A 16,994-nucleotide genomic window follows, 5' to 3' on the forward strand; every position below is an offset into this window, starting at 1 on the left:
CTTTCAAATTCTGTGATGGGAGTGGTAGAAGTTTGAGGTGGGGAGAATGGTGTCCTAACCCATGTCTCCAAGTACTGATAACATCATCAAATTGATATAGACACTGGGAATTCTATGCAGTGTATCTGAATATTTCATAAGGTGATTTGAGAGCCATTTTGTGGAATTCCTTAAGGCTTGAAGGACAGTGAGGAAATAGGTATCAGAGCCTAGAGAAAAAGGGATCCCTGTTATGTAGCTGTTATGTAGTGGAGGAAAGTTTGGCAACACTGTTGCCTGCTGAACTGTGGAATATAGAACATATCTCCAACAAATTGATACATTTGATTAAGGAAATTTCCAGGCAGAACGTTGAAAGTACCAACTAATTTTTTTTTTTTAAACTAGGTGTGATAACACACAGAGAGAGATCAGATGAAAGAACTATTCACTTTTTAGGCAGAATTTAGAGGAAATATAAAGAACCTAGGCTCTTCGGGTTAAAAAATCAAGCTGTTGTTTATTCCTAGCCTGTCCAGATTGTAAAAGGTTAGGAATTGCTTTAAGGCAAAGGTTAAAGCAAGGGTGCAGCTGTAAGACTTTTTTTAAGACTGTAGAAAGATTTAAGAATGTTCTTTCTAGATCTTCTCAGCTTGATAAGAAGGCTTCTAAATATTTTAAGGGCATTTTCCAATAGCTTCCTGACTCTCAGCTCAAGATGGAAAGTGTCTGTCTCAAAAAGATTGACACTCTCAAAGAAAGTGAGCGTGGCTTTTAAAAAATGGAGTGGTTAGAGTTTGATATATGAGAATTCCCCAAATTTTTTAAAAAAACTGTATTGGCAGAAGCAATACCTGCTTGGACTGAAAGAGCCTAAGTATCTCTCAATATAGCAGCTTTCAACATTTATATGGGCAAAAATTTATATTTGCATCTTAAAAACTGAATATAATATTTTAAATAAAACGATGTGAAGAAAAATGTGAGGTTTTGCAACCAAAATTGGTAGAAAGTCAGAATCATATGTAGCTATTTTGAAAAGCTGGGCTAGTATCAACAAAGAGAAAGTGTATCTGAATGTTGCTGGAATTAGGAGGTACCACGGTTATCATACTTAGTTTGAGCCATGCTTTGTCATTACACTATCCTTGATGTGCATTTCTACAATGACTCCATGTAAAGCTGAACAATTTAGTGTGGTTAAATCCTCTGCATGAGCTCTAAAGAGCTCTTCCATTCTTTTTCAAAGACATGTTGAAAGCCAGAATCTTGCAAGAGCAACAATTTTCAGCTTGGCATGTATTCAAAGCCCTTGAATTCAGCCACAGATTGCCGTATTAGTTTCCTTCATTCACTGTGTATCTTCTTTGAAGAAAGTCTGGTTCACCTTGTTGATGAACAAGCCTAAAGCCTTTTTTTTTTTTTTTTTAATGGAAAAGAAGCAACAATGAAGGCCCAAGAGAGTATCCAGTCAAGCTACTGGTCATATACAACCTAAAAGAATAAATGGCCCACGGCTTCCCTGGTGGTGCAGTGGTTGGGAATCTGCCTGCCAGTGCAGGGGACATGGGTTCGAGCCCTGGTCTGGAAAGATCCCACATGCCATGGAGCAAATAAGTCTGTGCGCCACAACTACTAAGCCTGTGCTCTAGAGCCCGTGAACCATAACTACTGAGCCCTCGTGCCGCAGCTACTGAAGCCCGCATACCTAGAGCCCATGCTCCGCAACAAGAGAAGCCACCACAATGAGAAGCCTGTGCACTGCAACGAAGAGTAGCCCCCGCTCGCTGCAACTAGAGAAAGCACGCGTGCAGCAACAAAGATCCAACACAGCCAAAAATAAACAAAAATAAATAAATTTATTTAAAAAAAAAGGAGTAAATGGCCCATGTAGGTACAATGTGTAACTTTACCCTTAAAATTATTGGCAACATTATGAGAAAACTTTCTTCTGAATAACAGCCTTATATATCTTATAATACCATATAAAGGAATTTACAAATGTAAACTACTGATTTATTGCAAACTGCTCCTTTTGCATTTTTTTTTGTTTGAATCCTAAAGCACACATCATCATCCCTGAGAATTTATTAATGCCTCCCTGTTCTGGAGTCTCTATAGCAGCACCAGTCAAGATAGAGAGTACCCTTTCCATTTGTTTGAATCCGAGAGTTTGCCTGAAATTGCCCCTTCACCATCCAACTCTTTAGCACTGTCATTTTTGGCACCTGTGACAACAATCACTGTGTTCTTCTCAAATATCTTCAAGCTTCAAGTCTCCATTTAACAGTTAATTAAAAGAAATTGCATGCTTTTAATTTAAAACTTTATTTCTTGGTATGTATTTGCTGTACCACATGGTAAACATTATGCTTATTATGCACGCATTACTATTCCTGTAATTTCTGTGGACAAGTTTATACTGTGTTTCTGATCCTCTCATATTTTGAATTGGAGATTTTTTTTTTAAATTGTGATTATCTGGTTCCTATTCTACCATTGTATATTGGGAATGTTAAAGAGGGAGATAACTTGAACATGAGAGCTGTATTTGATCCTACAGAAGATCCTGGATATTGAACAAGATGGAGTAAATGGATGGAAATTTAGGTTCTTCCCCTTGAGAAGGAGAGGGTATGTTTATCTGGGGAAAAAGGATGTGTCCAGATGTTTGGGCAGCCAGAGGCATAGGACTATGGCAGACACTTCTGGGTGCCCCCAGTATGTGTTCTTTTCATTTCGCTTGGTAATAAAACCTGAAATATTATCTGGGCATTTGTTCAACCAATAAAAAAAGATTACATTTCCCAGACTCTCTTGCAACTAAGTGTGGCCATGTGACTAAGATTTGGGCAGTGAGTTGTAAGGAAAAGTGGCTTGCATAGGTTTCCTGGGAGGTTTTCTTAAAGAGAGGAAGTTATGTCCTCTCTTCCTCTTTGGCTGGTCTTCCTGGCTAGCACATGGATGTCATGGTTCAAGGTGAAGCAGCCAACTTATAAGTTAGGATGGAAATCACAGGTTGCTGCAGAGCAACCTGTCAGAAGTCAGGGATCCTTGATGGGTATGAAGCCACCATCTTAGACTAAGACTGTCTATATTTTTTTATTTTTTATTTATTTTTTTAACATCTTTATTGGGGTATAATTGCTTTACAATGGTGTGTTAGTTTCTGCTTTATAACAAAGTGAATCAGTTATACATATACATATGTTCCCATATCTCTTCCCTCTTAAGACTGTCTATATTTATCAGAGACAGAGAGAGAGACAAACTATTTTTTTAATACATTTATTTATTTATTATTTATTTATTTATGGCTGTGTTGGGTCTTTTTTGTTGCGCGTGGGCTTTTCCCTCGTTTTGGCGAGCAGGGGCTGCTCTTCATTGCGATGCACGGGCTTCTCATTGCAGTGGCTTCTCTTGTTGCAGAGCACGGGCTCTAGGTGTGTGGGCTTCAGTAGTTGTGGCATGTGGTCTCAGTAGTTGTGGCTCGTGGGCTCTAGAGCTCAGGCTCAGTAGTTGTGGCACACAGGCTTAGTTGCTCTGTGGCATGTGGTATCTTCCCAGACCAGGGGTTGAACCCGTGTCCCCTGAATTGACAGGCAGATTCTCAACCACTGTGCCACCAGGGAAGTCCCCAGACAGTTAAACTTTTATCTTTTTACCACTGTTATTCTGGGCTTTCAATCTGAGTACTCCTCTTTTATTATCTTATTTAGTTTATCCTGTTATATTATTATTACACCTATCTCATATTCTCTTGTTTAGTTTTCTTATAACTTATAACTAAGTTTTCATATAACTAGTTGTTTTGTCTAAAATACGATGGGAAAGCATTCCTTGGGTTGTACATAAAATAGTATTAAACAGTCTAATGGCAATCACTGATAGGCTGCTTAAATGAATGATATTTCCTTCATTCATTGTTTAGAAAGGGCCCATTAGGGAAGGGGAAAAACCAAAACAAAATCCAACACTATTCCTATTGACTGAGCTGCAGAAGTGGAAGCGCCTTAACACCCAGATGGCATTTGACTGTCATTTTATAAGCACGGGTTTTCCATCAAGTGAGACTACTACATTGTCTCCCAATTTCTCTTCAAGTGATGAATGCTCCTTAATCTCATCCATGCCATTTACACGCCACTTGTGTTTAATATATGTAAATTTCTTTTTAACGGCATCTTTGGAGCTAGCATAAATCATCTTGCTTTTTAAAGGTGCACTTAGAAGCCCAGAATATAAATATCAATACTAGGTCTTCTTTCTTAGACTCTTGTTTTGTATGTGGCATCATACAGAGCAAACTGGCAATCATTCAGAGGTAGCAACTTCACAAAAGACGTGTAGGGATCCTCTGTGGTATCACCAGTGTCATTTGCCAAGATCTGCTTTGCTTTCTCTACAATTATTTGTCCTTTCTCATCATTTAAACAGAAGAGACCTTCTTTCTTCCCTCCTTCCTTTCTTTCTTTCCTTTTAATCTTCTTTTGTGTAGAAGATTTCCTTATTTTCCTATCATTAAAAACTTTGATGACTTCATCATTCACTGTAACTCCAGAAGCCATAGTGCCTGGGGCTGCATTGGCAGCTCTGGCTCCAGCTCTGTGGCACTAGGAGGAGGAGAAGGAGAGGAGAGGTGGGTGGAAACCTTGTCTCTCTTGTTCACATCTGAATCTACAGAGCTTAGAACAGTGCCTGAAAATAGTATGTGCTCAGTAAATATTTGTAGAATGAATGAATGGGATTCCTCTAAAGGTTGTACATAAAAGTAATATTAAACAGTCTAATGGCAAGTTCCTGCTTTAAGAAACTTGAGAATTTGTAATTCCAAGGAAACTAGAAAGATATTTATAGGTGAGGAAACTGATATTTAGTGGGGTTATAAGACTCATAGGCCGCACAGGTTCCTTGTCATGCCAATTGTTGGCCAATCTCTCTAGCCAGGTATGAGTTCTAAGACCACTGCTGCCTCTACTATGTGTACTATTTGAAGCCAAGTCCCCCTAAAACTGAGTTCCCCCACTGAGTTTATGATTAATCTCTCTATCTAAAATTTAATTTCCTTTCTTTTCCCCCCTGACCTCAATCCTGTGGTAACTGAACACTAATCAACTAGTCAGATGACTAAAACTGCTGTTGTGATAACATCATTAATGTTCTAAAACTGCTATTATAGATATCATTATTAGTGTACAAACTCAGGTTGTTTCTCCAGGGCAAGATGAGCTTACAGACCCCGAAGCCATGGACCACCTGGCCTGAGAATTCGAGACATCCTGACTCCTGAAACTACGATTAAGAAATGTCACGAGGGCTTCCCTGGTGGCGCAGTGGTTGAGAGTCCGCCTGCAGATACAGGGGACGCGGGTTTGTGCCCCGGTCCGGGAAGATCCCACATGCCGCGGAGCGGCTGCGCCCGTGAGCCATGGCCGCTGAGCCTGTGCGTCTGGAGCCTGTGCTCCGCAACAGGAGAGGCCACAACAGTGAGAGGCCCGCGTATCGCAAAAAAAAAAAGAAAAGAAAAAAAAGAAATGTCACGAGATGTTGATTAATCCTAGCCTCTTTGTTTTTCCTTTTTACGAAACCCCTAACTCAAAGGCCAAGTGGGAGTGTATCTGAGGCTTGTCTCCCACCCCCTTGCTTGGCGCCCTGCAATAAACCTTTACTTTGCTGCAAACACCTCCTGTCAGAGTCTGGCTTTCTGAGCCTGGGGCATGTGAGTCCTTGCTGGGTTACATATTTGGCTGACGAGCACCTGTGATGTATGCTGTAGACAGGACTGCTCAGTGGCCCAGGGTTTGGAGAGGACGACCTACTACTGTCCTTTCCCCATACAGGAAGTGCAAGAACACAGCTAACAGATTTTTCAAGCATTCTCAGGCACTGCAGAGCTTAGAAAGCCCAGTAATTGGGAGCAGTTTCGTCCCAACCAGCAGGCAGCCTTAGCTATTTATTACCTGGCACTCTAGGGTAGCAGAGCTGGCAGTTCTGAGGAGGATGGTTGTCCAGGCTCTCCTCTGGCAATCGTCTTCCTCCACCAGCTCCCAACAAAAACATTTAATCCCTTTCTTCCACTGCTCTCAGTTCTACTTGGTTGGGCTTTTAGAGGACAGAGACTGGAGTCCAATATTACGCAAGTCGCCTATCTTTGTACATCTTTCTCGGCGCGCTCGCGCCGGCGCGGAGCTAAAGGAGGGGGTGGCGGGCGCGTCCCCGAGCTGCGCTCTCTCACCTTCTGGCCCCCGCGCTGAGCCAGGCTCCGAGAGGCGGGCGCGCGCCCCGGGCCGAGGCCGCTTGAGGGAGCGCGCACGCTCCGCCTCTCCCCGCCTCCCTGATGCGCGCCCCGCCCCCTCGAGCTGCCGGGCTCTGAGCGCTCAACCTCGTAGGACTTTGGCCTAGAGTAACCCCGCTCGCTTGAGCTTTCCCCTCTATTCCGCGCCTACCCCCGGCACGCCCTGAGAGCCCGCGGCGGTTGGGCGCTCGCTGCCCGCCCCTCTTCCTCCCTGCCGAGCTTCGGCTCACCCCCTCCCGGCCCCTGCGCGCGACACCTCGTCATGGCGGCCCTCAGCAAGTCCATCCCTCATAACTGCTACGAGATCGGCCACACTTGGCACCCTTCCTGCGGGGTCTCCTTCGTGCAGATCACCAGGGGCGCCCTGGAGGAGTCCCTGAAGATCTATGCTCCCCTGTACTTGGTGAGACCCATCAGCTCCTCGCCCAGGGCGAGTTTAGTGTGGAGAATGGGCCAGGGCGTGCAGTCGTGCTCCGGAGGGGCCCGGGGCACTCGCCCCGTGTCGATTTCTCATTGGGAGGGGTCAGGGTATTTTTGGCGGCGGTGGGTGGGATGGGGGGAGATCGCGAGGGGCGGATATCCCAGATCCTACGGGGGGCGGGAGAAGGGGGAGGGGAATTAGAAGTTGAGCTGTCATCTGAATGCCTGTTGGGGAGAAGATGGGTTCCCAACTTCAGGATTAAGTTTGGGGCCCTTAAAATTGTGAGTTCAGAGGCCTGCGTTATTTTCCCTCCCTCCTGCCCTGTGGAGAGGTGTTGTAGGTCAGCGAGGCGATGAGAAATGGCCTGCAATCATTCCTCATCTAATTCCCCCTGTTTGGGCGGCCTCCTCCCCCATTTTTTTTTTTTTTTTTTTGAGGGCATATTGGGCATCAAGTCCCTGTGGCCTCAGATCTTGTCTCAGTTTGGGATGAGAGGATCGTAGCTTGAGGGTTTTGCAAGTGTTTTTGCAAGTTCACAAAGTGGTCTCCTGGTTGAGACTTTGCTTGGTGTTTTAAAGGGTGGTTCCAGTCTTTGAGTCAGTGAAAAATGTTTAGGAGATCTGACTTAATGTCAGGTAGGTCCTTCATTACACAGCTTTACCTGTAGGGCAATCTAAGTTTGGAGTTTTAAATAGAGAATATTTGGAAATACGTGTTTGTATCATGGAGAATTGTTAAAGAAGTTTGTTCTTAAATGTTCTCTCCAGCATCTCTTTTTTTTTCAATAATCTCATCCTTGGTATTAAAGATTTATTGCTTTGGCTATTGAAGTTCATTCTCTTATTTTCTTGCCCAATAGAGCCTGTGTCCTAAGAAGGCAAAGGTATATTTATTTTTGGTATGTTTTCTAAAAGTTCCATCCAATGTTCAGTGGATGGTCAATTCTTACTTCTCATTGAGTAATGATTTAGATTTATACCCTCATATTCCTGAAGGTGTGTCATGACCATATCTGTAGTACTTCTTGAAAAGTCTGATTATTTATTACAGAGATAACAGAGGAGAAGATGGTAACTTTCTCTGAGCTAGCGGAAGCCAGTTCATTTGTGTCATATATACTTACGCTTTTCAAACTTTAATGTGTGTTAGGAATCCACTGGGGGAGAATGTTAAAATGGAGGTTCTGATTCAGTCGATCTGGGTGGGGCCTGAGATTCTGCATTTCTAACAAACTCCCAGGTAATATTAATACTTCTGGACCAAGAGCCACAGTTTGAATAGTTAGGCTCTAGAGTAAAGGCTGATAATAAACTTATCATTGGAGCTGTAAATGTCTTCCTTGATTTTCTTTGGCCAAGATCCATGTTTATCTGCTTTTCCACATGAATTGTGGCCAGTCCGTAGCTCAATTTTTTTTTTTTAAATAGAATATCTACAAACATGAGTGCGCTCTTGATGTATTCAATAATACAGAGATTGTTCCTTCCCTTAGAGGATTATGAGGTTTGTGGGGAGAGAGTTTATGGTGTGTAATTTCTCCCTCTGAAAATCCATAGCACTTTTATTGTACCTCACATATTCATTCATCCATTCATTCAACAATTGTTTGTTGAGGGCCTGATGTTTTTCATATTTACAGCCTAGATACTTTATTGGTTATGTTTCCTGATAGGGTATTTCGGGGGACAACAGGAACATGAGCAATGGAAGCCCACCTTCTATTCCAGTAGGTGGGCTGGGGTCAAGGGGGGTCAAGAAAAGTTTGTGTTTTACCATTATGTCTCCAGCTAGATTAAATACTTCTTGAGGACAGATTCTCGATCTTATTTGGCCTTGTAATATCTGTATTCAAGATAGCTGGGTCGCTATTCAAGAGTGGTTGTGAAGTAAAATTAGTGGGAACTGACCAGTATTTTATTTTAAGCGAAATAGAAGAGAATAGAAAAAAATTAGAGTCCACTGCAGGTGGTATGGATAAGCATTATTTCATGACAGTTTTGTTTGTTGTATTTGTATGGGTTGCTGGGGCTCTTAGAGCATATACCAACACTTTGCTCATTGTCAGTGTTAGGTAGTTGTTGATTAAATGTGTAATCCAGGGTACCAAGATACAAGGTGGTGTGGGAAGAAGTGGGCTTTTAAAAGGGATCAGCCACTTCTGATTTTGAATCTCAGCTTCATCAGTTACTAGCTCTTTGACTTTGTGCAAGTTACTTTGTCTTTCTCTGTGAGAATTAAGTGAAATAATGCACTGAAGATGTATCATGTTTCCTAGTTCATAATAGGTCTTGAATAATTCGGCATTTTTTTCTTCCTCATTCTCTCAGTGGCACTTAAGTTAGGCGTGAAGTTCATTGAGGGCGGCTAGGGAGGGCTCCTTGGAAGAAGTAGCATTTGACTTGGGCCTTGAAGATAAGGAGGTACAGACATTGATTCATGTATTGATTCATGTATTAGATATTTATAAGATACCTATTCTTAATGGAGCAGAGGGAGAATAGTGTGAATTGAGGCAGAAATCTAAGTGGTTTCGTAAAAGAATAGTACATGTATTGATTGGCTGAAACAGAAGTTTTGTGTATAGCTGTATGAGTAATAACAACTCTTATTTATTGAACACTCATATGCTTAAACCTTCACGTATTTTCTCTTATTTAATCCTTACACAACTCTGTCTTATCTCCATTTCATAGGTAGGAAAACTGAAGATTAGAGACATTAAGCAGTTTCCAAGATTCAGAGCTAGTAAGGGAAAGGAAAGGTGTTTTTTTTTTTTTTTTTTTTGACTCAAAGACTGAAGGCCAGGCTAAAGGTGCCATTGAGATTTTTTTTTGAACAAAGGGGTTACAAGTACAGAATGGTGCTTTCAGATGATGAATCTGGTCGAAATGGGTAGACGGGATTGGAAAGACTGTTTAGGAGTTGATGCAGTAGATTCACTCAAGTGGTAGAAAGAATCAGTTCTCATGGGATCTTACTTTGCAGCTTATTAGCAGTGTGATCTTAGGAAAATTATCTCACTTCTTTGAGCCTTAGTCTCCTTGCTTTGCAGAAGATAACTATACCCATCTCTTAGGGTTGTCATGAGGATTTAAATGGATAATAGTGTGTTGGAATAGCAGCTATCATGTAGTGGGGCCCTAATCAAGCGTTGCTGTTATTAAAATAGTGCATTCGTTGTGATCTGTATCTCCACCTCTAGTTAGAATGGTGGTTTGTATTCAGAACTAGCACGGTACTTCAGTAGGTGCTTCAGGAAGTGTCTGAATGAGTGCAGGTATGAATGAATGAATTCATGAAAAATTCAGGAGTGAGGAGATAGTATTTGGCAGGTCTAAGGTAGTGCCAGAGAGAATGGAAGGGCAGTTTTAGAGGCATTTCACAGGAGAGGCATTTCATAGGAAGAACGAACAGACTTAGAGACTGAGAATATTAGGGCAGTGTGAGGGCTTGTTTATGCTTCCAGGATTTCAAGTCTGATGCTGTTGCCATCATTGATAGAAAAGGAGAAGTTTAAGGGAAGCTGGGTTGGGGGAAAATTTTAGTCAAGAGTGTTTTCTGGAGCCTATATATATATCTACTTGTATATCTGCTTTTCATTTGAAATATTACCATGTGTGTTGTACTAAACTGATTCGTTTTGTTCCTTTCAGGTTTACTCTTTTCAAAAAAAAATTTTTTTTTTAAATTTATTTATTTAGTTATTTGGCTGCGCCTGGTCTTAGTTGTGGCATGTGGGATCTTCATTGTGGTGTGTGGGATCTTTTTTTTTTTTTATGTGGACCATTTTTAAAGTCTTTATTGAATTTGTTACAATATTGCTTCTTTTTTTTTTAATGTTTTGTTTTGGCTGCTAGGCACTTGGGATCTTAGCTCCCTGACCAGAGATTGAACCCGCACCCCCTGCATTGGAAGGCAAAGTCTTAACCACTGGGCCACCAGGGAAGTCCCACGTGGGATCTTTTAGTTGCAGCATGCGGGATCTTTAGTTGCGGCATGCGAACTCTTAGTTGCAGAACGTGGGATCTGGTTTCCTGACCAGGGATTGAACCGGGGCCCCCTGCATTGGGAGCATGGGGTCTTAGCTACTGGACCACCAGGGAAGTCCCCAGATTTACTCTCTTGTTCTATACATCTGCTCTCATGCTTTTCGCATCTTGGTATCTACAGCTATTCTTGGTATTCACCTTCTAATGCTTAAACCATGTTGAAATGTAGATGGACTATTCCTTTTCACAGTGAATCTTTGTGTTTTCACGATTTGTAAAAAACATCATCATCAATTTACTTGATGTAGTTTTTTTTTTAAAAAAAGAATCCTTCATATGTTGTAATATATGCTAATAATTTAAGTATGTACCAAAAATGTATTTCAGGAAGCTATATATATATTTTTTTTGTCTTTTTTTTTTTTACATCTTTATTGGAGTATAATTGCTTTACAATGGTGTGTTGGTTTCTGCTTTATAACAAAGTGAATCAGTTATACATATACATATGTTCCCATATCTCTTCCCTCTTGCATCTCCCTCCCTCCCACCCTCCCTATTCCACCCCTCCAGGCAGTCACAAAGCACCGAGCTGATCTCCCTGTGCTATGCGGCTGAGGAAGCTATATTTTGAATATAGTTATTGCCACGCATTCACAATAAGTGGTACCCATCACTACACACATTCACATGAAACAGTTGTTAAACTGTTTAAACCCTTGACTACCACTAAAATTAATGAAAGCATAGTGCCCTTGGTACTTTGTGGCAAATTTAGAATACACAGTTGCCCATTTAGGAGGATGGATTCTGTGCTGTTCAAATTCTTAGGTGCCTTTTCTAAAAGGAAAGCTTGTTCAGTTGTCTCAGGTGGTTCTAAGATCTTGTTTTTCCTGGTGTCTTTCCACAGGACCTCCAGATTAGGGTACTGGCATTTATCGTTAGCTGACTTCAGAGTAGAGCCTTTCACACTTTGGGGAAGGAATGATTTAAAAACCTGCTTCTTCAGCGACCTTCAGATGTTTACACCCTTCTTCAGAGTATAAAAATGTTTACTTAATATTTACTCTCCTTGAATTTTATAATCTTAACAGACTTGTTAGAGTGTAAGTTCATAAACACTTAAGCAGGAGTTGGATTTCTTAGGAATTAAAAAAACCAACAACAACTTATGGACAGTCTTTAGTTGCAAAAGGCTTGAAAACCACTGACTAAAATTTCAGTGATGGAGTTTTTTGTTTTTTTAATGTTCTCACACAGTTTTATTTTATGGAAAAAATGGTAATTCTACAAAACTTCTCAAGCTTAACTCCACTTACAAGATGGTGTTCAGATTTCTGTATTTCAGTATGACTTAGGAGGCAGGATCCTAGATTCTGGGATCAAATTGCCTATGTTAGAATTCTAGCTCACTACTTACTAGCTGGGTGACCTCAGACAAATTACCTAGCTACTCTAAGCCTCAGTTTTGGTAAATTTTAACTCTGGAGGCCCTGGTGAGGATTAAATGTGGCATAATATATGAAGTGCTTCTGGCATGTAGTGTGCACTGAGTTTTTAAAGGCAGTGTTTTAGCAGGTAGAGAAAATGAGTCCAGCAATGAGACTTTTTGAAATTTTTGGTAATAGGCCATTTGTTTTTGTTTTTTACTTAAAAAAAGAGAGAGACCAAAGTCATTAAGGAATACAAACTGCTGAGAATATTTGAATTGTTTGACATTTGGAGATCATGGAATTTGTAAATATGATGGATTAATTCTGCTTTGATTTTTCCCTGAGTCCTACTTTAGGGGTGGAGGTGAGGGGGCTCATTTTATTTTTCTAGTCAATAAGTAAATGATGATTCTTTTACAAGATTTGTTATTATCCCTTTGGACGTGTAAGTTTTGTCTTTCAACTGAGCAATTAAATGATGAGTTTTCCTATTTGTCAACAAGAGATTGTGAGTGTGTTGAACTTGTTTTTCTATGTGACTTCTTGGTATTCTTTGGCTGATCTCTGTTGATTAAAACGCACACTTCCAGCACGTTACTTCTAGTTGAAAGTTGAAGACATATTGTACTAAACACTTTCATAACTCACCCTTTTCTGTGACCAAATCTTCTTTACTATTGTTTGCCCCTTTAGTTATCCTAAATCGGGGATAAAAATTATTGCTATTCATGTTTCTGAGTCAGTAGATTCTTATTAAAATGGATATTTGGTTGATTTAAAAAAATTTTAAAGCCTTCAACAAATCCTTAATAGGTATTTTTCAATGTCGGCATTAGTTCTTTTTGCCTCGTCACTAGAAAATTCTTTTCAAATCAAATGGAGTGATCCTCTATCTGGGAAAGTTTATCCTCTTCAATAGAATCATTCATTTTGGTAGAGAGAGAAGCACACCTGGAGAAGTTAGGGATCCAAATCCACTCTGGTCATCCCCGTGGTGACAGATTTTTCCATCGGATCGCCTTCATAGCCAACTCTCTAGTTGATTTACTGTGGTACAGATTATTTTGAATAACCAGACCTCTTATTTACTATTTAGAAAATTATATTTTTCATGAACTTTTGACCCATTAAAATATTTTTATGATTATTTGCTGATAAACATTGATGAAAAATATACACAAATTGAGGGGAGATGACTTGATGATTAGGTTTAGTAATATTATATATCTGAACCTTGATGGTTAGTATTGGAATATTTGTCCCCTATTCATTTACCAGTTATTTATTGAGTCTGCTATGTGCAGGCTGCTGTGTATAGCAGCTGTGTGCTATGTGGTATGGTGGAAAATAAAAAAAATGAATGGGACATACTTCTTATATTGTAAGAAGGAGGGGAGACTAGGCATGTATTATTCTGTAATAAAATTCATTGAGATAAATACCATAAGGTACATATTAAAGTGGTTTGAGAGATGGAGGTGGAAGGTCATATTTGGCTGGGGAGATAAGGGGAAACTTAATGAGAGAGATGGCATTTTAGTGGCCTTGAAGGGAAAACAGGATTTGGAAAGGTAGAAATAGGTGGGGGATAAGGGAGAGGAATGGCTTGAACAAAGACATTCAGGTAGAATAGGATATGGTGTGCTTTGGGGAATGGCAGGTGGAATTTGGACGTTATTTGTTGTAGTAGGCGATCGCTAAAGGTGGCCAAACAGGGGTAGTATGCCTGAAGTTATTTCATAAAGCTTAATCTGGCAGTGGTATATAGAAATCTTGGATTCAGTGACTCAGATGTAAAGCAGGGGGAGGAAAGCAATGAAGCTGTAAGATTTTAAGCCTCGTTTATTGGAATATGTGCAAGGTAGTGCTTTGGAAAAAATATCTTCAGTGAAATATGCTGGATTGCATTGGGGCATATTGAGTTTTAGCTACTAGTACGATATCTGGGTGGAAAATGACCAAGAGGCATTGAGAAATGGAGAGTTGCTGTTCTAGAGAAAAGGTGGGGTTAGAGATTTAGGTTTCATCTCTATTCTTATGACATATTCTTTATGTCATAAGATAGAGATGAAAGTTGAAGCCCTGGTAAGTCAACAAGGAAGAGAGGTCTTTAGGTCAGCAAGGGTTTAGAAAGAGAAGACAACTTAAATGCTCATTTTTGGAGTGGAGGAAAAAGAAAAAGAAGCAGTCAGAGAGGTATGAAGAGATGGAGAAGAAAGAGTGTTGCAGAGAAGTGTCGAGCAGGGAGTTTTGGGAAGTATTGTTAAGAGGTGGGAAGAGCATGGGCTTGAATCTCAGTCCTGCCACTTACTAGCTTTGTGACCTTGAGCAAGTCTCTTAACATATGTGAACCACAGTGTTCTCATCTGTAAAATGGGGGTCAAATACCTATCTCATGTCTTTTAAAAATATGAATCAGAACACTCCAGTGGCTTTCCATCTCAGAAAATGTGAAATCTTTGCCATGGCTGTTGCTTGATTGCATTTCATACCATTTTTCTCTTTGCTTATTCACCTCTGTCCAGATATAATTTACATGATTTATTTTATAATTTTGAATCTAAGTTTTGTTATTTAGGATGGAGAGCTCTTGATTTCTGAGGAATAAATTGGACAACAGATTGTCAAAAAATGAACATGTCTGTGGAGTAAATGAATGTAGTATGGCTTCCTTTTTTCATGAGTTATGACTTGAGAAAAAAAACCTTGCCTCAAATTTGTGCGTAAGCAATATACATGTAAGTAGTTACTTTTATTGATTATGACAAGACAACCTGGATCGAAAGGCTGGAACACAAACTTATGTTCCATAGATCTACCTGTATAAGGTTTGATAGTGATAAAAAATGTATAAGACTTTAATAATAGATTTATAATTTATTCATTATTTATTGAATATGTACCAGGCCTGTGTGCTAGGTGATAATTTGAGAAGGGGAGTTAATTGAAGTGACTGCTTAATAAAGAGCTAAATAAAGGTTTTTTTTTTTTTTTGCGGTACGCGGGCCTCTCACTGTTGTGGCCTCTCCCGTTGTGGAGCACAGGCTACGGATGCGCAGGCTCAGCAGCCATGGCTCACGGGCCTAGCCGCTCCGGGGCACGAACCCGTGTCCCCTGCATCGGCAGTCAGACTCTCAACCACTGCGCCACCAGGGAAGCCCCTGGAAAGTCTTTTCAAAATGTATTGGTAGGGACTTCCCTGGTGGCGCAGTGGTTAAGAATTCACCTGCCAATGCAGGGGGCAAAGGTTCAAGCCCTGCTGCAGGAAGATCCCACATGCCGTGGAGCAGCTAAGCCCGTGTGCCACAAGTACTGAGCCTGCGCTCTAGAGCCCACGAGCCACAACTACTGAGCCTGTGTGTCACAACTACTGAAGCCCACGTGCCCAGAGCCCATGCTCCACAACAAGAGAAGCCACCGTAATGAGAAGCCCGCGCACTGCAACGAAGAGTAGCCCCTGCTTGCCACAACTAGAGAAGCCTGCGCACAGGAATGAAGACCCAATGCAGCCAAAAATAAATAAATTTATACAAAATGTATTGGTACAAGCAATCCCACTCCTGGGCATATATCTGGAGAAAACCATAATTCAAAAGGATACATGCACCCCAGTGTTCACTGTAGCACTATTTACAATAGCCAGAACATGGAAGCAACCTAAATGTCCACTGACAGAGGAATGGATAAAGAAGATGTGATACATATATACCATGGAATATTACTCAGCCATAAAAAAGAACAAATAATGCCATTTGCAGCAACATGGATGGACCTAGAGATTATCATACTGAGTGAAGTAAGTCAGACAAAGAAAGACAAATATCATATGATATCGCTTGTATGTAGAATCTAAAATAAATGGTACAAATGAACCTATTTACAAAACAGAAACTGAGTCACAGATGTAGAAAACAAACTTATGGTTACCAAAGAGGAAAGGGGGGGGATAAATTGGGAGATTGGGATTGACATATACACACTACTGTATATAAAAGATAACTAATAAGAACATACTGTATAGCACAGGGAACGATATTCATTGCTCTGTAATGACCTTTATGGGAATGGAGTCTAGAAGGGAGTGGATATATGTTTATGTGTGGCTGATTCACTTTGCTGTACAGCAGAAACTAACACAACATTGTAAATCAACTATACTCCAATAAAAAATTTAATTAAAAATGTATTAGTACAGTTTTTCATTACTTATATAATATAGTGAATGTGATATATATTTATATCCCCAAGGACTATACTGGGCACATAGTAACGCATATTAGTTGATGCTGTGATGATTAAGGGTGTTAAACTATTTTATCATAACAGTGGTATTTTATTAAAGATTTATTTTAATCTCTGTTGATCTGAGGTCAAACTTTTAAATTGTCTTTTGATTTATCACTATCTTAGCTTTCTTTCTACTAATTGATCTCCTCTAAAAGAGTGTGGTGATTTTTTGGGTGTATTTTTTCCTTCATGTTTAGTGTGAGATGTATCTGCTTCATCTGAGGAAACTAGGAGTGTAGTTAATAAGTATTTGTTAATGAGCCTGATTTATTAGTGAATCAAATTGGTCCTGTAAATTGATGTTACAAATTGTATATGAGGCTCTCTCCTTCTTCAGATATGCTTGAGGAGAATCAACTGAAGTGAATGAATGCAGATTTTAAGCAATTTTGCTTTCAGCAGCATTGAAAAATATTAATTGAAATGAATGTATGTGTGAAAAAAGAGTATGAAAATAGGGACGAATGCTGGCTCAAGTATCATCAGGTTTGAGCAGGTTCCTTTTATAAGAATGCTGAACTTACAGTGTTTTCAACTTATTATCATTTACTTTGTATAGTCTTTTGACTCACTACATGTGTCAGGTTGCT

The 16,994-nt window shown here is 40.2% G+C and overlaps 1 protein-coding gene and 1 pseudogene across 1 annotated transcript in view; one reads left to right on the forward strand and one right to left on the reverse strand.

The window, feature by feature from the left end:
- Positions 1-3,721: 3,721 nt before the first annotated feature.
- On the reverse strand, positions 3,722-4,547 carry LOC132525330 (cofilin-2-like; annotated as a pseudogene).
- A 1,820-nt stretch (positions 4,548-6,367) lies between these two features.
- Positions 6,368-16,994, forward strand: part of TMEM135 (transmembrane protein 135) — a 240,191-nt gene continuing 229,564 nt past the window's right edge. The window contains exon 1 of the mRNA XM_060160190.1: positions 6,368-6,677. Coding sequence (XP_060016173.1) covers positions 6,537-6,677 — 141 coding nt within the window. The 5' untranslated portion in view covers positions 6,368-6,536. The remainder of the gene's footprint in view (positions 6,678-16,994) is intronic.

The sequence above is a fragment of the Lagenorhynchus albirostris genome, chromosome 9, assembly GCF_949774975.1.
Source record: "Lagenorhynchus albirostris chromosome 9, mLagAlb1.1, whole genome shotgun sequence".
NCBI lineage: Eukaryota > Metazoa > Chordata > Mammalia > Artiodactyla > Delphinidae > Lagenorhynchus > Lagenorhynchus albirostris.